Source organism: Chiloscyllium plagiosum, unplaced genomic scaffold (assembly GCF_037043375.1).
Source record: "Chiloscyllium plagiosum isolate Xiang-an unplaced genomic scaffold, Cpla_swu_hap1 HiC_scaffold_14, whole genome shotgun sequence".
Lineage (NCBI taxonomy): Eukaryota > Metazoa > Chordata > Chondrichthyes > Orectolobiformes > Hemiscylliidae > Chiloscyllium > Chiloscyllium plagiosum.
In genome coordinates, this window is record NW_028270152.1 from 2,565,254 (window position 1) to 2,590,545 (window position 25,292).

The 25,292-nt window shown below is 56.8% G+C and overlaps 1 protein-coding gene across 2 annotated transcripts in view; it reads right to left on the reverse strand.

Annotated features, from left to right (window-relative positions):
• Positions 1-17,703: 17,703 nt before the first annotated feature.
• Positions 17,704-25,292, reverse strand: part of LOC122559229 (sodium- and chloride-dependent creatine transporter 1-like) — a 132,059-nt gene continuing 124,470 nt past the window's right edge. For both annotated transcript variants that reach the window (XM_087994027.1, XM_087994028.1), the window contains 3 exons: positions 23,274-23,374; positions 20,204-20,374; positions 17,704-18,542 (listed from right to left, as the gene is read on the reverse strand). In XM_087994027.1, the coding sequence (XP_087850153.1) occupies positions 18,324-18,542; positions 20,204-20,374; positions 23,274-23,374 (491 nt within the window). In that variant the 3' untranslated portion in view covers positions 17,704-18,323. The remainder of the gene's footprint in view (positions 18,543-20,203; positions 20,375-23,273; positions 23,375-25,292) is intronic.

Below are 25,292 nucleotides of genomic sequence, written 5' to 3' on the forward strand. Positions count from 1 at the left end.
GACAGAAAATTTCGAGCTCAGTCAACCTTTCTTCATAAGGCAAGCCCTCCAGTCCAGGCAGCATCCTGGGAAACCTTCTTTGCACCCTCTCCAAAGCCTTTGTATCTTTCCTATAGTAGGGCGACCAGAACTGGACACAATATTCCAAGTGTGGTCTCACCAGGGACTTCTGGAGCTGCAGCAAAACCTCACGGCTCTTAAACTCGATCCCCTTGTTAATGAAAGCCAAAACACCATATGCTTTCTTAACAACCCTATCCACTTGGGTGGCAACTTTGAGGGATCTATGTACTTGTACACCTACATCCCTCTGTTCCTCCACACTGCCAAGAATCCTGTCTTTAATCCTATATTCAGCATTCGAGTTTGACCTTCCAAAATGCATCACTTCGCATTTATCCAGGTTGAACTCCATCTGCCATTTCTCACCCCAGTTCTGCATCCTGTCTATGTCGCGCTGCAGCCTGCAGTAGCCCTCTATACTATTGACGACACCTCCAACCTTTGTGTCATCTGCAAATTTACTAACCCGCCCCTCAACCTCCTCATCCAAGTCATTTATAAAAACTACAAAGAGCAGAGGCCCAAGAATAAATGATTTGGATGTGAGCATAAGAGGTACAGTTAGTTTGCAGATGACACCAAAATTGGAGGTGTAGTGGACAGCGAAGAGGGTTACCTCAGATTATAACAGGATCTTGACCAGATGGGCCAATGGGCTGAGAAGTGGCAGATGGCATTTAGTTCAGATAAATGCGAGGTGCTACATTTTGGGAAAGCAAATCTTAGCAGAACTTATACACTTAATGGTAAGGTCCTAGGGAGTGTTGCTGAATGAAGAGACTTTGGAGTGCAGGTTCATAGCTCCTTGAAAGTGGAGTCGCAGGTAGATAGGATAGTGAAGGTGGTGTTTGGTATGCTTTCCTTTATTGGTCAGAGTATTGAGTACAGGAGTTGGGAGGTCATGTTACGGCAGTACAGGACATTGGTTAGGCCACTGTTGGAATATTGCATGCAATTGTGGTCTCCTTCCTATCGGAAAGATGTTGTGAAACTTGAAAGGGTTCAGAAAAGATTTACAAGGATGTTGCCAGGGTTGGAGGATTTGAGCTACAGGGAGAGGCTGAACAGGCTGGGGCTGTTTTCGCTGGAGCGTCGGAGGCTGAGGGGTGACCTTATGGAGGTTTACAAAATTATGAGGGCCATGGATAGGGTAAATAGACAAAGTCTTTTCCCTGAGATCAGGGAGTCCAGAACTAGAGGGTATAGGTTTAGGGTGAGAGAGGAGAGATATAAAAGAGGCCTAAGGGGCAGCTTTTTCACACAGAGAGTGGTGTGTTATGGAATGAGCTGCCAGAGGATGTGGTGGAGGCTGGTACAATTGCAACATTTAAGAGGCATTTGGATGGATATATGAATAGGAAGGGTTTGGAGGGATATGGGCCGGGTGCTGGCAGGTGGGACTAGATTGGGTTGGGATATCTGGTCGGCATGGACAGGTTGGAACAAAGGGTCTGTTTCCGTGCTGTACAGCTCTATGACTGTATGACTCAACACCGTCTTCCAGGCAGAATACTTTCCATCTACAATCACTCTCTGCCTTCTATCAGCCAACCAATTCTGAATTCAGATAGCCAAATCTTCCTGTATCCCATAATTCCTGACTTTATGAATGAGCCTACCATGGGGAACCCTATCAAATGCCTTGCTGAAGTCCATATACACCACATCCACTGCTCGACCTTCGTTGACTTGTTTTGACATCTCCTCAACGAACTCAATAAGATTAGCTCAGGCCATAAAATTATTGAATTTGACATTGAGCCTGAAGCTCTGCAGTCTCCCAAGAGGAAAATGAAGTGCTGTTCTTCCAGACGCACGGAGTTAAATGGGTGGGGGTCCAGTTGGAAAATTATGGAAATGGTTAAAGGGTGGGGGGAGGGCCCAGCAAAGGGTCTTAGAGTTTTCAGAACAAGTGAGAGGACAGTGAGTCCGGAGAGGACCAGGGATCTCAGCTCAGGCACAGCAGGTAGTGGGGACAATGAGAAGGGGGCAGTCAATGCAGGAGTGAGGGTGTTGTACCTAAACACACACAGAATCCAAAACAAGGGAAATCAGCTTGGAGCACAGATTGCAATTGGTGGGATCGATGCTGTGGGTATCTCAGAGATGTGGCTGCAAGGAGATCAGGGCTGGGAGCTAAATATCCAAAGACACACGTCTTATTGAAAGGCCAGATGAGCCAGTGGGCCGAGGAGTGGCAGATGGAGTTTAATTTAGATAAATGCAAGGTGCTGCATTTTGGAAAAGCAAATCTTAGCAGTATACACTTAATGGTAAGGTTTTGGATTAGAGTGGTGCTGGAAGAGCACAGCAGTTCAGGCAGCATCCGAGGAGCAGCAAAATCGACGTTTCGGGCAAAAGCCCAATGGTAAGGTCCTAGGGAGTGTTGCTGAACAAAGAGACCCTGGAGTGCAGGTTCACAGCTCCTTGAAAGTGGAGTTGCAGGTAGACAGGGTGATTGATACAGACAGGGGTGTGTCCTCCACTTCCTGAAGTCAACGACCAGCTGCTTTGTTTCACTGATACTGAGGGAGAAATGAAATTAAATCACTATCACAAAGCGATACAGGAAGGCATAGAATCTGTGTGGGTGGAGCTGAGGACGTACAAGTGCCCGTGAGGGGAGGTGTGTACAGGCCTCCAAGCAGTAATCAGGGTGTGGGGAGAATATTAGTCAGGAGAGAGAAATCGGGAATGCACTGTTACTTCAACATTGGGGAAACTCAGGTTGGTCACAGATGGCAAGAAAATTCTTGGAATGTTGAAGAGACGGTTTTATTGGACCAGTCTGTGTTAGGGGCCACTCGGGAACGGGCAATTCTGGATTTGGTGATATGGAATGAGGTAGGCAGGACTAGGGAGCTTAAGGTGAAGGATCCCCTCGGGTTAAAAATCACTCAACACCAGGTTATAGTCCAACAGGTTTATGTGGAAGCACTAGCTTTCAGAGTCCTGCTCCTTAATCAGGTGGCTGTGATCCTGATGAAGGAGCTTCGCTCCGAAAACTAGTGCTTCCACATAAACCTGTTGGACTATACCCTGGTGTGGAGTGATTTTTAACTTTGTCCACCCCAGTCCAACACCAGCATCTCCAAATCAGAACCCCTAGAGGGGCAGTGACCATAACATGGTCGAATTTACCCTGCGGTTTGAGAAGCTGGAAACAGAGGGAACAGTGTTACAACTGAGTAAAAGTATCTCCAAAGACACGAGGGAGGGGTTAGCCAGGGAGCCTGATGGGGAGGTTGGTGGAACAGCAATGGCAGGGGCTTCTGGGGATAATTCAGAAGACACAGCGGGAATTCATCCTGAGGAAGAAGGAATAATGAGGCAACCGTGGCCGACAGAGGGACAGAATAAGCAGCCAATGTGGTGAAGATTAGTGGGAAGCTAAAGGATTAGGAATCCTTTAAAAACCAGCAGGGGACAAGGAAGAGAGCAATAATGCAGGAGAATATGAAATACGAGGGTAAACTAGCCAGTAACATACAAGACCGCATCGGGAGCAACGGATACAATAAATGATATTGGTGGATGTGCAGGTAAAACTTTGATGGATGTGGAAGGCTCCTTTAGGGCCTTGGATAGAGGTGAGGGAGGAGGTGGGGGCACAGGTTTTACAGTTCCTGCGGTGGCAGGGGAAGGTGCCAGGATGGGAGGGTGGGTTGTAGGGGGGCGTGGACCTGCCCAGGTAGTCACGGAGGGATAGATAGTGTTGAGGCTCAGGGAGTCTGCAGGACGGCCTGGACAGGCTGAGAGAATGGGCAAAGCCTACAATGTGAGGTGATACAATGTGAGGTGATGCTCTTCAGTCAGAGGAGAGGAGTAGACTACTTTCTAAATGGGAAAAGGCTTCAAAACTCCGAATCACAAAGGGACTGGGAGTCTGAGTTCAGGATTCTCTTGTGGTTAACATGGGTTCAGTTGGACGTTAGGAAGGCAAATGCAATGTGAACATTCAATTCAAGACCAGGGATGTACTGCTGAGGCTGGATAAGGCTCTGGACAGACCTCACTTGCAAACTGTGAGCAGTTTTGGGCCTCCCGTATCTAAGCAAGGATGTACAGGCCTTGAGGGAAGTGCGGAGGGGGTTTACAGGAATGATCCCTGGGATGAGGGGCTTGTCATATGAGGAATAGTTGAGGAGTCTGGCTCTGTACTCGATGGAGTTTAGAAAGATGAGGGAGCATCTCATTCAAGCTGACAGAGTCCTGAGAGGCCTGGAGAGAGGAGACATGGGGAAGACGTTTCCAGCGGTAGGAGGGACTAGGACGCGAGGGCACAGCCTCAGGGTGAAGGGACGCCCCTTTAGAACTGAGATGGGGAGGAATCTCTTCAGCCAGAGGGTGGGGACCTGTGGAACTCATTGCAACAGAGAGCTGTGGAGGATACGTCACTGAGTGGAGTTCAGGCAGAGACAGATAGGTTCCGGATTGGTAAGGGGGTCAAGGGTTACAGGGAGAAGGCAGGGGAATGGGTTTGAGAAACATATCAGCCATGATCGATTGGTGGACTCGATGGGCCAATTCTGCTCTCTGATGTTATGGGTAAAAGCCCTTTGTCAGGATTGATGAAGGGCTTATGGCTGAAAGGTCGACTCTCCTGCTCCTCGGATGCTGCCTGACCTGCTGTGCTTTTCCAGCACCAAACTCTCGACTCTGACCTCCAGCATCTGCAGTCCTCACTTTCACCTCCCTAATGTTATGGCTCACCTTATGTATGCACATCCTACTCGGATTCTGACCTTCCAGTCAGGCAGGGGCAGAGGACCAGTGACCCTGGGTTACTGAGGGACAATGTCCCTGACGGAACCATCCCAATCAAACCACACAGCAACACAGAGACGCTCAGCATCCAGTTCCCCACTGCAGCACCTCACACTCACCCCCCTCAGGCTCCGACAGTGCGGCACTCCCTCAGTACTGACCCTCTGACAGTGCATGACTCCCTCAGCACTGACCCTCTGACAGTGTGGCACACCCTCAGCACTGACCCTCCGACAGTGCGGCACTCCCTCAGTACTGACTCTCCGACAGTGCGGCACTCCCTCAGCACTGACCCTCCGACAGTGCGGCACTCCCTCAGCACTGACCCTCCGACAGTGCGGCACTCCCTCAGCACTGACTCTCCGACAGTGCGGCACTCCCTCAGCACTGACCCTCCGACAGTGCGGCACTCCCTCAGCACTGACCCTCCGACAGTGCGGCACTCCCTCAGCACTGACCCTCTGACAGTGCGGCACTCCCTCAGCACTGACCCTCTGACAGTGCAGCACTCCCTCAGCACTGACCTTCTGACAGTGCAGCACTCCCTCAGTACTGACCCTCTGACAGTGCGGCACTCCCTCAGTACTGACCCTCTGACAGTGCGGCACTCCCTCAGCACTGACCCTCTGACAGTGCGGCACTCCCTCAGCACTGACCCTCTGACAGTGTGGCACTCCCTCAGCACTGACCCTCCCACAGTGCGGCACTCCCTCAGTACTGACCCTCTGACAGTGCATTACTCCCTCAGCACTGACCCTCTGACAGTGTGGCACACCCTCAGCACTGACCCTCCGACAGTGCGGCACTCCCTCAGTACTGACTCTCTGACAGTGCGGCACTCCCTCAGCACTGACCCTCCAACAGTGTGGCACTCCCTCAGCACTGACCCTCCGACAGTGCGGCACTCCCTCAGTACTGACCCTCTGACAGTGTGGCACTCCCTCAGCACTGACCCTCCGACAGTGCCCACTCCCTCAGCACTGACCCTCTGACAGTGCATTACTACCTCAGCACTGACCCTCTGACAGTGTGGCACACCCTCAGCACTGACCCTCCGACAGTGCGGCACTCCCTCAGTACTGACTCTCTGACAGTGCGGCACTCCCTCAGCACCGACCCTCTGACAGTGCGGCACTCCCTCAGTACCGACCCTCTGACAGTGCGGCACTCCCTCAGCACTGACTCTCTGACAGTGCGGCACTCCCTCAGCACTGACCCTCCGACAGTGCGGCACTCCCTCAGCACTGACTCTCCGACAGTGCGGCACTCCCTCAGCACTGACCCTCCGACAGTGCGGCACTCCCTCAGCACTGACCCTCCGACAGTGCGGCACTCCCTCAGCACTGACTCTCCGACAGTGCGGCACTCCCTCAGCACTGACCCTCCGACAGTGCGGCACTCCCTCAGCACTGACCCTCCGACAGTGCGGCACTCCCTCAGTACTGACCCTCTGACAGTGCGGCACTCCCTCAGCACTGACCCTCCCACAGTGCGGCACTCCCTCAGTACTGACCCTCTGACAGTGCATTACTCCCTCAGCACTGACCCTCTGACAGTGTGGCACACCCTCAGCACTGACCCTCCGACACTGCGGCACTCCCTCAGCACTGACCCTCCAACAGTGCGGCACTCCCTCAGCACTGACACTCCGACAGTGCAGCACTCCCTCAGCACAGACCATCCAACAGTGCGGCACTCCCTCAGCACTGACCCTCCGACACTGCGGCACTCCCTCAGTACTGAACGTCTGACAGTGTGGCACTCCCTCAGCACTGACCCTCCCACAGTGCGGCACTCCCTCAGTACTGACCCTCCGACAGTGCATGACTCCCTCAGCACTGACCCTCTGACAGTGTGGCACACCCTCAGCACTGACCCTCCGACAGTGCGGCACTCCCTCAGTACTGACTCTCTGACAGTGCGGCACTCCCTCAGCACTGACCCTCCGACAGTGCGGCACTCCCTCAGCACTGACCCTCCGACAGTGCGGCACTCCCTCAGCACTGACCCTCTGACAGTGTGGCACTCTCTCAGCACTGACCCTCCCACAGTGCGGCACTCCCTCAGTACTGACCCTCTGACAGTGCATTACTCCCTCAGCACTGACCCTCTGACAGTGCGGCACTCCCTCAGCACTGACCCTCCGACAGTGCGGCACTCCCTCAGCACTGACCTTCCGACAGTGCGGCACTCTCTCAGCACCGACCCTCTGACAGTGCGGCACTCCCTCAGCACCGACCCTCTGACAGTGCGGCACTCCCTCAGTACCGACCCTCTGACAGTGCGGCACTCCCTCAGCACCGACCCTCTGACAGTGCGGCACTCCCTCAGCACTGACCCTCTGACAGTGCGGCACTCCCTCAGCACTGACCCTCTGACAGTGCGGCACTCCCTCAGCACTGACCCTCTGACAGTGCAGCACTCCCTCAGTACTGACCCTCCCACAGTGCGGCACTCCCTCAGCACCGACCCTCTGACAGTGCGGCACTCCCTCAGTACCGACCCTCTGGCAGTGCGGCACTCCCTCAGCACCGACCCTCTGACAGTGCGGCACTCCCTCAGCACTGACCCTCTGACAGTGCGGCACTCCCTCAGCACTGACCCTCCGACAGTGCGGCACTCCCTCAGTACTGACTCTCTGACAGTGCGGCACTCCCTCAGCACTGACCCTCCGAAAGTGCGGCACTCCCTCAGCACTGACCCTCTGACAGTCTGGCACTCTCTCAGCACTGACCCTCCCACAGTGCGGCACTCCCTCAGTACTGACCCTCTGACAGTGCATTACTCCCTCAGCACTGACCCTCTGACAGTGTGGCACTCCCTCAGCACTGACCCTCCGACAGTGCGGCACTCCCTCAGCACTGACCTTCCGACAGTGCGGCACTCCCTCAGTACCGACCCTCTGACAGTGCGGCACTCCCTCAGCACTGACCCTCTGACAGTGCGGCACTCCCTCAGCACCGACCCTCTGACAGTGCGGCACTCCCTCAGCACTGACCCTCTGACAGTGCAGCACTCCCTCAGTACTGACCCTCTGACAGTGCGGCACTCCCTCAGTACTGACCCTCTGACAGTGCGGCACTCCCTCAGCACTGACCCTCTGACAGTGCGGCACTCCCTCAGCACTGACCCTCTGACAGTGCAGCACTCCCTCAGCACTGACCTTCTGACAGTGCAGCACTCCCTCAGTACTGACCCTCTGACAGTGCGGCACTCCCTCAGTACTGACCCTCTGACAGTGCGGCACTCCCTCAGCACTGACCCTCTGACAGTGCGGCACTCCCTCAGCACTGACCCTCTGACAGTGTGGCACTCCCTCAGCACTGACCCTCCCACAGTGCGGCACTCCCTCAGTACTGACCCTCTGACAGTGCATTACTCCCTCAGCACTGACCCTCTGACAGTGTGGCACACCCTCAGCACTGACCCTCCGACAGTGCGGCACTCCCTCAGCACTGACTCTCCGACAGTGCGGCACTCCCTCAGCACTGACCCTCCGACAGTGCGGCACTCCCTCAGCACTGACCCTCCAACAGTGCGGCACTCCCTCAGCACTGACCCTCCGACAGTGCGGCACTCCCTCAGCACGGACCCTCCAACAGTGCGGCACTCCCTCAGCACTGACCCTCTGACAGTGCGGCACTCCCTCAGTACTGACCCTCTGACAGTGTGGCACTCCCTCAGCACTGACCCTCCCACAGTGCGGCACTCCCTCAGCACTGACCCTCTGACAGTGCGGCACTCCCTCAGCACTGACCCTCTGACAGTGCGGCACTCCCTCAGCACTGACCCTCTGACAGTGCAGCACTCCCTCAGTACTGACCCTCCCACAGTGCGGCACTCCCTCAGCACCGACCCTCTGACAGTGCGGCACTCCCTCAGTACCGACCCTCTGGCAGTGCGGCACTCCCTCAGCACCGACCCTCTGACAGTGCGGCACTCCCTCAGCACTGAACCTCTGACAGTGCAGCACTCCCTCAGTACTGACCCTCTGACAGTGCGGCACTCCCTCAGTACTGACCCCCTGACAGTGCGGCACTCCCTCAGCACTGACCCTCTGACAGTGCGGCACTCCCTCAGCACTGACCCTCTGACAGTGCAGCACTCCCTCAGCACTGACCTTCTGACAGTGCAGCACTCCCTCAGTACTGACCCTCTGACGGTGCGGCACTCCCTCAGTACTGACCCTCTGACAGTGCGGCACTCCCTCAGCACTGACCCTCTGACAGTGCGGCACTCCCTCAGCACTGACCCTCTGACAGTGCGGCACTCCCTCAGCACTGACCCTCTGACAGTGCAGCACTCCCTCAGTACTGACCCTCTGACAGTGCGGCACTCCCTCAGTACTGACCCTCCGACAGTGCGGCACTCCCTCAGCACTGACCCTCCGACAGTGCGGCACTCCCTCAGTACTGACCCTCTGACAGTGTGGCACTCCCTCAGCACTGACCCTCCCACAGTGCGGCACTCCCTCAGTACAGACCCTCTGACAGTGCATTACTCCCTCAGCACTGACCCTCTGACAGTGTGGCACACCCTCAGCACTGACCCTCCGACAGTGCGGCACTCCCTCAGTACTGACTCTCTGACAGTGCGGCACTCCCTCAGCACCGACCCTCTGACAGTGCGGCACTCCCTCAGTACCGACCCTCTGACAGTGCGGCACTCCCTCAGCACTGACTCTCTGACAGTGCGGCACTCCCTCAGCACTGACCCTCCGACAGTGCGGCACTCCCTCAGCACTGACTCTCCGACAGTGCGGCACTCCCTCAGCACTGACCCTCCGACAGTGCGGCACTCCCTCAGCACTGACCCTCCGACAGTGCGGCACTCCCTCAGCACTGACTCTCCGACAGTGCGGCACTCCCTCAGCACTGACCCTCCGACAGTGCGGCACTCCCTCAGCACTGACCCTCCGACAGTGCGGCACTCCCTCAGTACTGACCCTCTGACAGTGCGGCACTCCCTCAGCACTGACCCTCCCACAGTGCGGCACTCCCTCAGTACTGACCCTCTGACAGTGCATTACTCCCTCAGCACTGACCCTCTGACAGTGTGGCACACCCTCAGCACTGACCCTCCGACACTGCGGCACTCCCTCAGCACTGACCCTCCAACAGTGCGGCACTCCCTCAGCACTGACACTCCGACAGTGCAGCACTCCCTCAGCACAGACCATCCAACAGTGCGGCACTCCCTCAGCACTGACCCTCCGACACTGCGGCACTCCCTCAGTACTGAACGTCTGACAGTGTGGCACTCCCTCAGCACTGACCCTCCCACAGTGCGGCACTCCCTCAGTACTGACCCTCCGACAGTGCATGACTCCCTCAGCACTGACCCTCTGACAGTGTGGCACACCCTCAGCACTGACCCTCCGACAGTGCGGCACTCCCTCAGTACTGACTCTCTGACAGTGCGGCACTCCCTCAGCACTGACCCTCCGACAGTGCGGCACTCCCTCAGCACTGACCCTCCGACAGTGCGGCACTCCCTCAGCACTGACCCTCTGACAGTGTGGCACTCTCTCAGCACTGACCCTCCCACAGTGCGGCACTCCCTCAGTACTGACCCTCTGACAGTGCATTACTCCCTCAGCACTGACCCTCTGACAGTGCGGCACTCCCTCAGCACTGACCCTCCGACAGTGCGGCACTCCCTCAGCACTGACCTTCCGACAGTGCGGCACTCTCTCAGCACCGACCCTCTGACAGTGCGGCACTCCCTCAGCACCGACCCTCTGACAGTGCGGCACTCCCTCAGTACCGACCCTCTGACAGTGCGGCACTCCCTCAGCACCGACCCTCTGACAGTGCGGCACTCCCTCAGCACTGACCCTCTGACAGTGCGGCACTCCCTCAGCACTGACCCTCTGACAGTGCGGCACTCCCTCAGCACTGACCCTCTGACAGTGCAGCACTCCCTCAGTACTGACCCTCCCACAGTGCGGCACTCCCTCAGCACCGACCCTCTGACAGTGCGGCACTCCCTCAGTACCGACCCTCTGGCAGTGCGGCACTCCCTCAGCACCGACCCTCTGACAGTGCGGCACTCCCTCAGCACTGACCCTCTGACAGTGCGGCACTCCCTCAGCACTGACCCTCTGACAGTGCGGCACTCCCTCAGCACTGACCCTCTGACAGTGTGGCACACCCTCAGCACTGACCCTCCGACAGTGCGGCACTCCCTCAGTACTGACTCTCTGACAGTGCGGCACTCCCTCAGCACTGACCCTCCGAAAGTGCGGCACTCCCTCAGCACTGACCCTCTGACAGTCTGGCACTCTCTCAGCACTGACCCTCCCACAGTGCGGCACTCCCTCAGTACTGACCCTCTGACAGTGCATTACTCCCTCAGCACTGACCCTCTGACAGTGTGGCACTCCCTCAGCACTGACCCTCCGACAGTGCGGCACTCCCTCAGCACTGACCTTCCGACAGTGCGGCACTCCCTCAGTACCGACCCTCTGACAGTGCGGCACTCCCTCAGCACTGACCCTCTGACAGTGCGGCACTCCCTCAGCACCGACCCTCTGACAGTGCGGCACTCCCTCAGCACTGACCCTCTGACAGTGCAGCACTCCCTCAGTACTGACCCTCTGACAGTGCGGCACTCCCTCAGTACTGACCCTCTGACAGTGCGGCACTCCCTCAGCACTGACCCTCTGACAGTGCGGCACTCCCTCAGCACTGACCCTCTGACAGTGCAGCACTCCCTCAGCACTGACCTTCTGACAGTGCAGCACTCCCTCAGTACTGACCCTCTGACAGTGCGGCACTCCCTCAGTACTGACCCTCTGACAGTGCGGCACTCCCTCAGCACTGACCCTCTGACAGTGCGGCACTCCCTCAGCACTGACCCTCTGACAGTGTGGCACTCCCTCAGCACTGACCCTCCCACAGTGCGGCACTCCCTCAGTACTGACCCTCTGACAGTGCATTACTCCCTCAGCACTGACCCTCTGACAGTGTGGCACACCCTCAGCACTGACCCTCCGACAGTGCGGCACTCCCTCAGCACTGACTCTCCGACAGTGCGGCACTCCCTCAGCACTGACCCTCCGACAGTGCGGCACTCCCTCAGCACTGACCCTCCAACAGTGCGGCACTCCCTCAGCACTGACCCTCCGACAGTGCGGCACTCCCTCAGCACGGACCCTCCAACAGTGCGGCACTCCCTCAGCACTGACCCTCTGACAGTGCGGCACTCCCTCAGTACTGACCCTCTGACAGTGTGGCACTCCCTCAGCACTGACCCTCCCACAGTGCGGCACTCCCTCAGCACTGACCCTCTGACAGTGCGGCACTCCCTCAGCACTGACCCTCTGACAGTGCGGCACTCCCTCAGCACTGACCCTCTGACAGTGCAGCACTCCCTCAGTACTGACCCTCCCACAGTGCGGCACTCCCTCAGCACCGACCCTCTGACAGTGCGGCACTCCCTCAGTACCGACCCTCTGGCAGTGCGGCACTCCCTCAGCACCGACCCTCTGACAGTGCGGCACTCCCTCAGCACTGAACCTCTGACAGTGCAGCACTCCCTCAGTACTGACCCTCTGACAGTGCGGCACTCCCTCAGTACTGACCCCCTGACAGTGCGGCACTCCCTCAGCACTGACCCTCTGACAGTGCGGCACTCCCTCAGCACTGACCCTCTGACAGTGCAGCACTCCCTCAGCACTGACCTTCTGACAGTGCAGCACTCCCTCAGTACTGACCCTCTGACGGTGCGGCACTCCCTCAGTACTGACCCTCTGACAGTGCGGCACTCCCTCAGCACTGACCCTCTGACAGTGCGGCACTCCCTCAGCACTGACCCTCTGACAGTGCGGCACTCCCTCAGCACTGACCCTCTGACAGTGCAGCACTCCCTCAGTACTGACCCTCTGACAGTGCGGCACTCCCTCAGTACTGACCCTCCGACAGTGCGGCACTCCCTCAGCACTGACCCTCCGACAGTGCGGCACTCCCTCAGTACTGACCCTCTGACAGTGTGGCACTCCCTCAGCACTGACCCTCCCACAGTGCGGCACTCCCTCAGTACAGACCCTCTGACAGTGCATTACTCCCTCAGCACTGACCCTCTGACAGTGTGGCACTCCCTCAGCACTGACCCTCCAACAGTGTGGCACTCCCTCAGCACTGACCCTCCGACAGTGCGGCACTCCCTCAGTACTGACCCTCTGACAGTGTGGCACTCCCTCAGCACTGACCCTCCCACAGTGCGGCACTCCCTCAGTACTGACCCTCTGACAGTGCATGACTCCCTCAGCACTGACCCTCTGACAGTGTGGCACACCCTCAGCACTGACCCTCCGACAGTGCGGCACTCCCTCAGCACTGACCCTCCGACAGTGCGGCACTCCCTCAGTACTGACTCTCTGACAGTGCGGCACTCCCTCAGCACTGACCATTCGACAGCGCGGCACTCCCTCAGCACTGACCCTCTGACAGTGCGGCACTCCCTCAGTACTGACCCTCCAACAGTGCATTACTCCCTCAGCACTGACCCTCTGACAGTGTGGCACTCCCTCAGCACTGACCCTCCGACAGTGCGGCACTCCCTCAGCACTGACCTTCCGACAGTGCGGCACTCTCTCAGCACTGACCCTCTGACAGTGCGGCACTCCCTCAGCACCGACCCTCTGACAGTGCGGCACTCCCTCAGTACCGACCCTCTGACAGTGCGGCACTCCCTCAGCACCGACCCTCTGACAGTGCGGCACTCCCTCAGCACTGACCCTCTGACAGTGCGGCACTCCCTCAGTACTGACTCTCTGACAGTGCGGCACTCCCTCAGCACTGACCCTCCGACAGTGCGGCACTCCCTCAGCACTGACCCTCCGACAGTGCGGCACCCTCTCAGCACTGACCCTCTGACAGTGTGGCACTCTCTCAGCACTGACCCTCCCACAGTGCGGCACTCCCTCAGTACTGACCCTCTGACAGTGTGGCACTCCCTCAGCACTGACCCTCCGACAGTGCAGCACTCCCTCAGCACTGACCTTCCGACAGTGCGGCACTCTCTCAGCACCGACCCTCTGACAGTGCGGCACTCCCTCAGCACCGACCCTCTGACAGTGCGGCACTCCCTCAGTACCGACCCTCTGACAGTGCGGCACTCCCTCAGCACCGACCCTCTGACAGTGCGGCACTCCCTCAGCACTGACCCTCTGACAGTGCGGCACTCCCTCAGCACTGACCCTCTGACAGTGTGGTACTCCCTCAGTACTGACCCTCCGACAGTGTGGTACTCCCTCAGTACTGACCCTCCGACAGTGCGGCACTCCCTCAGCACTGACCCTCCGGCAGTGCGGCACTCCCTCAGCACTGACCCTCTGACAGTGTGGCACTCCCTCAGCACTGACCCTCCAACAGTGCGGCACTCCCTCAGTACTGATCCTCTGACAGTGCATTACTCCCTCAGCACTGACCCTCTGACAGTGTGGCACTCCCTCAGCACTGACCCTCCGACAGTGCGGCACTCCCTCAGCACTTACCCTCCGACAGTGCGGCAGTCTCTCAGCACCGACCCTCTGACAGTGCGGCACTCCTTCAGCACCGACCCTCTGACAGTGCGGCACTCCCTCAGTACCGACCCTCTGGCAGTGCGGCACTCCCTCAGCACTGACCCTCTGACAGTGCGGCACTCCCTCAGCACTGACCCTCTGACAGTGCGGCACTCCCTCAGCACTGACCCTCTGACAGTGCAGCACTCCCTCAGTACTGACCCTCTGACAGTGCGGCACTCCCTCAGCACCGACCCTCCGACAGTGTGGTATTGTATTTCCCAGAAACAGGTTGTTTAACCATCTTTTTGCAGAATGATGATGCAGTGCTTTTACTCGATGCATTTTGTCCTGGGTGTTTTTCTGAGGAACATCTGAGACAGAGGTGGGGAGCTGTCTTCTCAAAGACAATAAACAGATTGTGAGGCCTAGAAAGGTCTTTTAGAAGTTGGAATAATAGAAGCAGCCTGAATGTGTGGGGTTAAACTCCCACAAAACCAGGATATTTTTCTGCAGTTGCCGGGGTATTGAAGCTGGATGTGGAAGCCCTTATTCCTCTCTGTGTTCCAGCTATAACCTGGGTTTCCCTTCCCGCTGCTAGAATTGCATGTGAGACTCTTTGTCTTACTGAATTTGCCTTTGCCAAGGGTGTGTTTCTGGGATGTTCCTGTTTTGGAACTGTTAACTCTTAGTAGTTAATATATCTATTATTTTGTTAAGTTACAGTTAAACAATTCATTTATTTTTATTATGTCTGTATTTTAACGGTTGTGTGAAGGTAAAGTGGGTTTTACGTAACTTTGAGTAGTTTGATCGATCGAATCACATCTGGAACACAGCGCCTGACACCTACCTGCCAATAAGACAAGATTCGATTCTGGGTGACCTTGTTCATGTATATTTGGAAGGGGTGTGCTCTGGTCTGGTCCATACCACATTGGGGGCTCTTCTCGGGATCAAAACGTTTCATTCCAGGTGGGATTTTGGAATTTTATTGGACTCCAAGCAGTGAATGGTGAGCATTAGTGTTCTCTTTGTGAGTGTTGATGTGGTTGGTTTAAAGAGGGTGTGCATTGTGCAGTCACAACTCTTTCAGTCACGAATGGTGTCCTGGGGGTGGGGGGGGGGGGGGGGGGGGGGGGTTGTGGGTGTGTGGAAGAAGTCACTTGGGGAGTTCTAGACCTAGCTTTGGTTCTTGGAATATTCCAGATATTGACTTGAACTGGGCGTTATCTCCAAGCCAGTTAGCCTTGAGTCAGTGCAGCCTTTAATCCTTCCATTGAGTGCTTGTCCACACTGTGAGACTCACACTACCCAGTCACACCCCTCCCTCCCTCCATCACCACGTCGTGGGGCTGAATCACAGTGAAATTCACCAGAATGGTTTCAGGGATCGTGGAGGGAGAGCCTTGGTGATTGTACAGAGACTGGAGAAGCTGTGACTATTCTGCTTAGCTCAGACGTTAGGAAGGGAAGAGGTAACCAGGCAGTAATTTTCAGGTGGGATCGATTTGGCAGTGGTTGCTGGCGGGCCTGGTCACAGGAGGAAGTGCTTCCCGTATCCAGATGGCCAGTACTCAGAGGGACACAGGTTGAAGAGAATCGGGGGGTGAGGGAGAGACTGGGAATACTGCGGTGAGTAACTCCCCTCCTGACTCCCCAAATCCTGTCCACCATCTACAAGGCACCAGTCAGGAGTGTGATGGAATACTCCCCACTCGCCCTGGATGGGGCCAGCTCCAACAACACTCAAGAAACTCGACACCATCCAGGACAAAGCAGCCGCTTGATTGGCACCACATCCACAAACACCCACTCCCTCCCCCACCGATGCTCAGTAACAGCAGTGTGTACCATCTACAAGATGCACTGCAGAAACTCACCAAAGATCCTCAGACAGCACCTTCCAAACCCACAGCCACTTCCATCTAGAAGGACAAGGGCAGCAGATACATGGGAACACCACCCCCTGCAAGTTCCCCTCCAAGCCCCTCCCCATCTTGACTTGGAAATATATCGCCGTTCCTTCAGTGTCACTGGGTCAGAATCCTGGAATTCCCTCCCTAAGGGCATCGTGGGTCTACCCACAGCACATGGACTGCAGCAGGTCAAGAAGGCAGCTCACCCCCACCTTCTCAAGGGGCAACTAGGGACGGGCAATAAATACTGACCCAGCCTCTAGATGCAAATCTTGATAAAATCAAGAAACAAGTTCACACCAATGTTCGAAAATTTATTGCATTTGTTTAAGCTGGAGCATGTTGTTCTGTTCAGTAAATGACCTGCAAACGTGTGAAAATGAAAGAGAGTGACAGCTCTTTCAGGGAGTGTAAACCTGTGTGTTTATCACGGACACCTTCATCACTGTATCACATCCCTCAGTCTCTGCTTCTGATTGATGGTGTCCAGACCGATACTGTTCTACAAATGAGTCCCATATGGACAATCTCCAAACTGGATTCTCTCACACAATTCCTCAGCCCAACTCCTTTTATTTTACCAGTTGAGGTGATCTGGAATTTTGGCACGTTGGGCTGCTTTCCTGTATCCTGCAGAAAACCTTCAGAAGCTCCTCCCCTTCTGTCTGTCTGTCTGTCTGTCCGTCTGACAGTGTAACGGGAGTTTGAATATTACTGAGAGAGTGTACTTAACAACCATTCCTGACAGATAAATTGATCAATAATCCAGGTTTGATTGGATCGACAGCTAGGTCCAAGAGTGAGAAGCCCCCTCAGGCTTCACAGGCAATCTCTCTCCTCTCTGAGTCAGAGGTTCAAGTCTCCCACTCCAGTCTCCACTTCTGGGGGAGGGGCAAATTAAACTGACCTTCTCTTAGGTGATCTGAGTGCACTTTTTAAAGATATCCTGGTTCAATGTTTATCCCACAACTGACACAACAATGTTTTCATGCTTTTGTCTGTGGGATTCTTACTGTGTTGTCAGCTATCCTACACTCCACCAATGCTCACACTGCAAAAATACTCCATGGCTTTGAAGCTCTTTGGAAGGTCTAGAGATTATGGAAAGGTGTCATATAAATAGAAAGGGTTTTCTATACAATTTCTAACAGCTTGAGTCGAAATCAATTGAGGTGGGTGGATGGAGCCATGACCAAAGTGTAATACTGTTAAAAACAGAACAGAGATATATCTCACACCTCTCTCCATTTACACAAGTTGACCATGTATGGAAGGAAACAGAGCTGAAATTGTGTTGCTGGAAAAGCGCAGCAGGTCAGGCAGCATCCAAAGGAACAGGAGAATCGACGTTTCGGGCATGAGCCCTTCTTCAGGAATCCTGCTCCTGCTCCCTGGATGCTGCCTGACCTGCTGTGCTTTTCCAGCAACACATTTTCAGCTTGATCTCCAGCATCTGCAGTCCTCACTTTCTCATGGAAGGAAACAGCCAAGTGACCCAAGTAAGACACAGCACAAAATACCAGTGAGGTGACACTGGATTGGACATTGGTACCCATCTCCTCATCACTTAGCTGTTGCAATTTTTATTCATTCAACCTCAACAGCTCCTCCTGCCAACCTCTGTACGTGAATAACCTCTTCCTGAGACCAATCGCCAGCCTTCCCCTCCCACCCTGAGCTTCTGCTCTCTTGTTCCTACTTCCCTGGTGTAGCTCACTGTCACTTGCTCTCTCTGTCCCTCCTTGAGTCCCTTCCATTCCCTGGTGAGCTCCTGCTGAGATGGATTAGGAGCCAATGTCAATGTCAGTCTGTTTTACCCAACACGACGGGACAGGATTGTGAGGATCAGGGTACACTATTGGCTAACTCAGCTGGTCTTCATCTGGGATGGGGCATGTCCAACACTGTTGCTGTTTATGGTCACAGTGCAGTTTCCGAGAACCGTGCATATTTACAAAGCAAACCATACCTTGGGGAAAATAGACAGTCTCTACATCGACCATGACAGCTACACTCTGTACAAAACACTTGAAGATCAGCATGTGAAATCCAAATGGGAATCGATGCTACGCAAAATCACAGACAGAACTTGGCAGAGCAGGGAAGGGATGGGGGGTTTGAGGGGTAGAGGAGAGAGTGCCCCCTGCAGTGCAGTTGATGGTGGTCTCCTTCTCCTTGTGCACCTGGCTTTGCCCATCTGCTGGTAGGAACTTGGAGGAGGCCTCGTGGGTCATGTACTGCAGGTGATGCGAGCCCCACACTGGGGTGGTGAGACATTGCCAGCGCTGTGGATCAGCAAAGACACCGAGTGAGAATCCTATTCTGTCAGGAATCCAGCATCAAATTACACTCAGTCAACAGATACAGTTCTCCACACGAGCCCTCCCTCCCCCCACTCCATCCCCCTCAAACCCCCATCCTTCTCTCCCCTCACTCCCTTGTCTCTCTCCACTTCATCTCTCTCCCCATCCCTCTTTCTCCCCACTTCCTCTCTCCCACACTTCCTCCCTCTCTCTCTCCCTTGTCCCCTCCCTCACTCCCTCTCCCCACTCCTGTCTCTCCTTCCCTCGCTCCCTCCCTCTCTCTCTCTCTCCCCCACTCCCTCTATCTCTATCCCCTCCCCCCTCCATCTCCCTCCCCTCCCCTTCTCTTCCCCCCCAGCTCCCTCTCCCTCTCCCAGCCTGTGGGGGGGGGGAAATCCCTTCAAATACACGTCAGGAAGACTCACCCCAACTCCCACACCACACCCCAATACCCTCCTCACCGGGAGCCAATCAGGATCAGTGTGACAACTCTCAGCATTGTCACCTGTCTCTGATCTTCCTGAACGGCACAAACACCGGCACCATCGTCGTGACACTGTGCTGACCACAGGAAGCAGTTCGGCAACATGAGGCTTCACTAAGTCTCCAACTGTTGCTCATTGCTGCTCCAATTGGAAAAATGGGGTAACTGCGATTGTCCTGACCCCACATCACGGCATTTAGTGATGATGAGGCTCTCTCTCTCTCTCTCTCTCTCTCTCCATGGGAGCAACTTTCACACTCCCCCCATTCTCTGGGTAAAGTCATTTCTCCTGAATTCCCAATGGGATTCTCTCTCTCTCTCTTCCTCTATCTGAGATAGAGAGGGCAGGACAGAGTGCGAGAGAGAGAGAGAGAGAGAGGGGTGAGAGATAAAGAGAGCGAGATAGACAGAGAGTAAACAAATGGAGACTGAGAGAGGGAGAGAGAATGCAAGGGAGAGAGAGAGACAGAGAGAGTGCGAGACAGAGGGAGAGAGAGAGAGACAGAGAGAGAGAGAGACAGAGAGAGTGCGAGAGAGAGAGACAGAGAGAGAGAGACAGAGAGAGTGCGAGAGAGAGAGACAGAGAGAGTGCGAGAGAGAGGGAGAGAGAGAGAGACAGAGAGAGAGACAGAGAGAGAGAGACAGAGAGAGTGCGAGAGAGAGACAGAGAGAGTGCGAGAGAGAGAGACAGAGAGAGTGCGAGAGAGAGGGAGAGAGAGAGAGAGACAGAGAGAGACAGAGAGAGAGAGACAGAGAGAGTGCGAGAGAGAGGGAGAGAGAGAGAGAGACAGAGAGAGAGAGAGACAGAGAGACAGAGAGAGTGCGAGAGAGAGAGACAGAGAGAGAGATAGAGAGAGACAGAGAGAGAGAGAGAGACAGAGAGAGAGACAGAGAGAGTGCGAGAGAGAGGGAGAGAGAGAGAGAGACAGAGAGAGAGAGAGACAGAGAGAGAGACAGAGAGAGTGCGAGAGAGAGAGACAGAGAGAGAGATAGAGAGAGACAGAGAGAGAGAGAGAGACAGAGAGAGAGACAGAGAGAGAGAGAGAGACAGAGAGAGAGACAGAGAGAGAGAGAGAGACAGGATGGGCTGCATCTAGAGGCCCTCACTGAGTAGCCAGCGTGGAACAGCAATGAGACGGTGGGTTCAATTTGAACAAACCTGTTTGAGGGTTCCCTCAGCTCGCAGCATCTTGATCCCTACAGTGAGGGGGATACAGACCATCGAAGTTATTGCCAGGATCCAGCCAATCATCTCACCCCACCATGGGTACACGTAGGTCTTGTTGTAAGTGAGGGGTTTGTAGTTGACAATGTGAAACAGGAAGATTCCCTGTGCAGAACAGCAGGAAGCCATCAGTTCGCAGTTCCATATACAACTTCACAAAGCATAGTCCAGAGTGTGAGGGAAACAAAAGGTCAATCTGTGCACAGCAAGATCCCACAAACAGCAAATAGGTTGGATAACCTGGGAACCTGGTTTCCATAGCAATAATTGAAGTACTCCTATTGTTCTAATAGTGGCAGGTTCTAGTTGATAATGGAGACGGAGGTGGGGCCCTGGTTAGTATCTCAGCTAAAAGGCAGCCCCTCTGACAGTGCAGCACTCTCGCAGTCATGCACTCGGACTCTCAGGGTGGGGCCTGCACCGAAAACAGGACTGCTGAGTTTCAAGCAACTTACAAACCCTCCCTGCAGCAGGTCTCTCTAACTGTGGAACAATTCTTGTGTTAGTGAGCAACCCAGTTTGAGGTGAAGGGAGGAGGGGGGAGGTAGAGGGGGAGGGGAGGGGGGGGGGAGGTAGAGGGGGGAGGGGGGGGAGGTAGAGGGGAGAGGGGGGGGAGGTAGAGGGGGGAGGGGGGGAGGTAGAGGGGGGAGGGGGGGAGGTAGAGGGGGGAGGGGGGGAGGGGGGGAGGTAGAGGGGGGAGGGGGAGGGAGGAGGGGAGAAGGTGGAGGTGGAGGGGGGAGGAGGAGGTGGGGGGAAGGGGGGAGGAGGAGGTCGGGGTAGGTGGTAGGGGAGGGGGAAGGTGGTAGGGGAGGGGGAAGGTGGTAGGGGAGGGGGAGGTGGAAGGGGAGGGGGAGGTGGAGGGGGAGGTGGAGGGAGGAGGTGGTGGGGGGAGGTGGAGGGAGGGAGGTGGAGGGAGGGAGGTGGAGGGGGGAGGTGGAGGGGGGAGGTGGAGGGGGGAGGTGGAGGGGGGAGGTGGTGGGGGGAGGTGGAGGGAGGGAGGTGGAGGGGGAGGTGGAGGGGAGAGGTGGATGGGGAGAGGGGGAGGTGGAGGGGGGAGGGGGAGGTGGAGGGGGGAGGGGGAGATGGAGGGGGGAGGGAGAGGGGGAGGTGGAGGGGGGAGGTGTTTTGGGAGGTGGTGGGGAGGGGGGAGGTGGTGGGGGAGGCAGTGGTGGGAGGGGGGAGGTGGTGGGGAGAAGTGGAGGGGAGAGGTGGAGGGTAGAGGTGGAGGGGGGAGGGGAGGTGGAGGGGGAGGTGGAGGGAGAAGGAGGGGGAGGTGGAGGGGGGAGGTGGAGGGGGATGGGAAGGGGGGAGGTGGAGGGGGGGGAGGGGAAGGGGGGAGGTGGAGGGGGGAGGGGGAGGGGGAGGTGGAGGGGCGAGGGGGAGGGGGGAGGGGGAGGGGGATGGAAGGGGAGGGGGATGGGAAGGGGGGAGGTGGAGGGAGAAGGAGAGGGGGAGGTGGAGGGGGGAGGTGGAGGGGGAGGTGGACGGGGGAGGGGAGGGGGAGGGGGGAGGTGAGGCTTGGGGATTGCTGTTTAAAGGGAAATCACAGCTGATCAGGAACAGCAGGCAATCCATCAACATCAGGACAAATTGTAAGAGGGGACCGTGCTGGTTGGAACATGGAGCTCAGGGCGGCCCAGTGGTTAGCACGGCTCTCTCACAGCGCCAGGGTCCCAGGTTTGGTTCCAGCCTCAGGTGACTCTCTGTGTGTACATTCTCCCCGTGTCTGCGTGGGGGTGCTTCGGTTTCCTCCCACAATCCAAAGATGTGCCAGTCAGGGTGAGCTGTCCCGTAGTGTCCAGGGATGTGCAAGCTCGGTGGGTTAGCCATGGGAAATGCGGGGATGGGTCTAGGAGGATGCTCTTTGGAAGTTCAATGTGGACATGATGGGCCGAATGGGCTGCTTCCGCACTGTAGGGATTCAATGCTTTGGGAGGAACTTCCAAAATTAGAACGCTAATTGGGTACTGTCGGAAAAGGTTCCATCTTGTTGAAGCTTTTCACATTGTATCTATCAGGACCATTCACAAGAATAGCATTCCGGGGGAAACCTAACATTTACACAGCTTGACAGGAGCATACTGATTGGTTGGCAATTGGACACTGATTATTAGAGGTATTTCCATTGGAAGGCACCCATTAATGCAGTTGGCAGTTAACGGCCAGGATTTATTTAAATTTTAAATTAGGTGAGTTGCTTCTGATTGGTCAGAGAATTACATGAGTCTATTTGCTGGCCAATCAGAACCCTCCACTCAAGGAGTAAAAGCATTGAATTAGTATTCTTGTGAAATGTCCTGATGAAGGCGAGACAATAATCTTTGATATAAAAAAACCGTCTTTACTCAGTGATACTGTAGTTCTATATAACCAAGCAATTATTTGGATTATATATTCATTGCGTTGAATTGTTTTCATTTGTTAGCCACACAATAGACTACGGTGTAATTAATTGTTGATTGAGGGAGTGTATGTTTATCATTTGTAAATGAATATAACAACCTGCAAATATTGGCTCCAGTTGTATCCTTCAACCAGTTAGCTTTCAGGATGAGAGCACGAGTGAGACAAAGAGGGATTAGCCTCAGGATTGTTGGTGAAGGAGTTAGAGGTTATTTTATCTGTTAACCAATTGGAATACTCACTGGGTCAAACACTCCCCTAAAAGTCTTGCTTCTAAAATTTGAAGATCCGAACTGGGAGGGTAAGCATAATTTAATTTTTGGATTACAATCCAGAAAATCTAGACTCACACGATGTCAGATTTAACCCCGTGGTTACCAGCGTGAATCTTCCAGCTATCTAACATGGAGGCTAGAACAGGTCACAACACCCAGAGAGACTGGGAGCCCTGCAATTGGGAAGAAACATGAACCCCACTGAGAGGTGCATCAGCGACTCGCAAGCCCCAGTCAGGAGCCTCCCCTCCTCCCCAGTGACCTCGGTCAGGAATGACCCCCAACATTTCACGGAAAATGGAGATTTGAGGACCTGGGTCACTCACCACACAGACACAAGGGGTGATAAAGAGCCAGCACCATTTGATCCAGGGTAAAGGCCGATAGCCGATCATTCGGGCAATGTCATCGATGAAGCGATCAGCACCTGCCGCGTGGGAGAGTCAGAAACAACTGCCATCACTTCACCTTTTACACAAACTCACCCTTCACCCCCACACACTGGGGCCGGCCCCCCACACCCCCACACCCTCCCCACACACACTGGGCCGGCCCCCCACGCCCCCACACCCTCCCCACACACACTGGGGCCGGCCCCCCACCCCCCACACCCTCCCCACACACACTGGGGCTGGCCCCCCACGCCCCCACACCCTCCCCCCACACCCTGGGGCCGGCCCCCCACACCCCACACCCTCCCCACACACACTGGGGCTGGCCCCCCACGCCCCCACACCCTCCCCACACACACTGGGGCTGGCCCCCCACACCCCCACACCCTCCCCACACACACTGGGGCTGGCCCCCCACGCCCCCACACCCTCCCCACACACACTGGGGCCGGCCCCCCACGCCCCCACACCCTGGGGCTGGCCCCCCACGCCCCCACACCCTCCCCCCACACACTGGGGCCGGCCCCCCACACCCCCACACCCTCCCCACACACACTGGGGCTGGCCCCCCACGCCCCCACACCCTCCCCACACACACTGGGGCCGGCCCCCCACGCCCCCACACCCTGGGGCTGGCCCCCCACGCCCCCACACACTCCCCCCACACACTGGGGCCGGCCCCCCACGCCCCCACACCCTCCCCCCACACACTGGGGCCGGCCCCCCACGCCCCCACAACATCCCCCCACACAGTGTGCCAGGGGTCAGAGGTCAGAGGTGACCAGTGGACCAATGGCATGGACTGGGAGGGTACCATCTGTTTACCCAGGGTCAGAGGGCAAACTGGAGCAGCCCAATGGGAAACGAGATGGGGCAGAGCGAGGGCCAGCTATTTAACTGCTAGGCATGCACTAAGCAACAGGGGGAGCCACTGAGAGGGTGGGGGAGAGAGAGGGGAATGGGGGTGTCTGGAAGGTGAAGTGGGGACAGTAGGGAGAGAGAGAGAGAAGGAGAGAGGGGGAAGGGAGAGAGAGGCAGAAGGAGGGGGAGGTAGAAGGGATGGAGCAAGGGGGAGGGAATGGAAGGAGTGTGGGAGGGGAGTGGGAGTGGGGGGAGGGAGTGGGGGAGGGGAGTGGGGGGAGGGGAGTGGGAGGGGAGTGGGGGGGGAATGGGGGGGGAGTGGGGAGGGGAGTGGGAGTGGGGGGGAGTGGGGGGGGGGGAGTGGGGGGGTAGGGGAGTGGGGGGGGAGTGGGGGGGGGTAGGGGAGTGGGAGTGGGGGGAGGGGAGTGGGAGTGGGGGAGGGGGGGAAGTGGGGGAGGGGGGGAAGTGGGGGAGGGGGGGAGTGGGAGTGGGGGAGGGGGATAGTGGGAGTGGGGGAGGGTGGAGTGGGAGTGGGGGGGGGGAGGGGGGGAGTGGGAGTGGGGGAGGGGGGGAGTGGGAGTGGGGGAGTGGGAGTGGGGGAGGGGGGGAGGGGGGGAGTGGGGGAGGGGGGGAGGGGGGGAGTGGGAGGTGGGGGGGGGGGGAGTGGGAGTGGGGGGGAGGGGGGGAGTGGGAGTGGGGGAGGGGGGGGAGTGGGAGTGGGGGAGGAGGGGAGTGGGAGGGGGGGAGGAGGGGGAGTGGGAGGGGGGAGGGGGGGAGTGGGAGTGGGGGAGGGGGGGAGTGGGAGTGGGGGAGGAGGGGAGTGGGAGTGGGGGAGGGGGGGAGTGGGAGTGGGGGAGGGGGGGAGTGGGAGTGGGGGAGGGGGGGGAGTGGGAGTGGGGGAGGGGGGAGTGGGAGGGGGGGGAGTGGGAGGGGGGAGTGGGAGGGGGGGAGTGGGAGGGGGAGTGGAGTGGAGGGAGGGGAGTTGGGGGAGTGGAGGGAGGGGAGTTGGGGAGTGGAGGGAGGGGAGCTGGGGAGTGGAGGGAGGGGAGCTGGGGGAGTGGAGGGAGGGGAGCTGGGGGAGAGGAGGAGGGA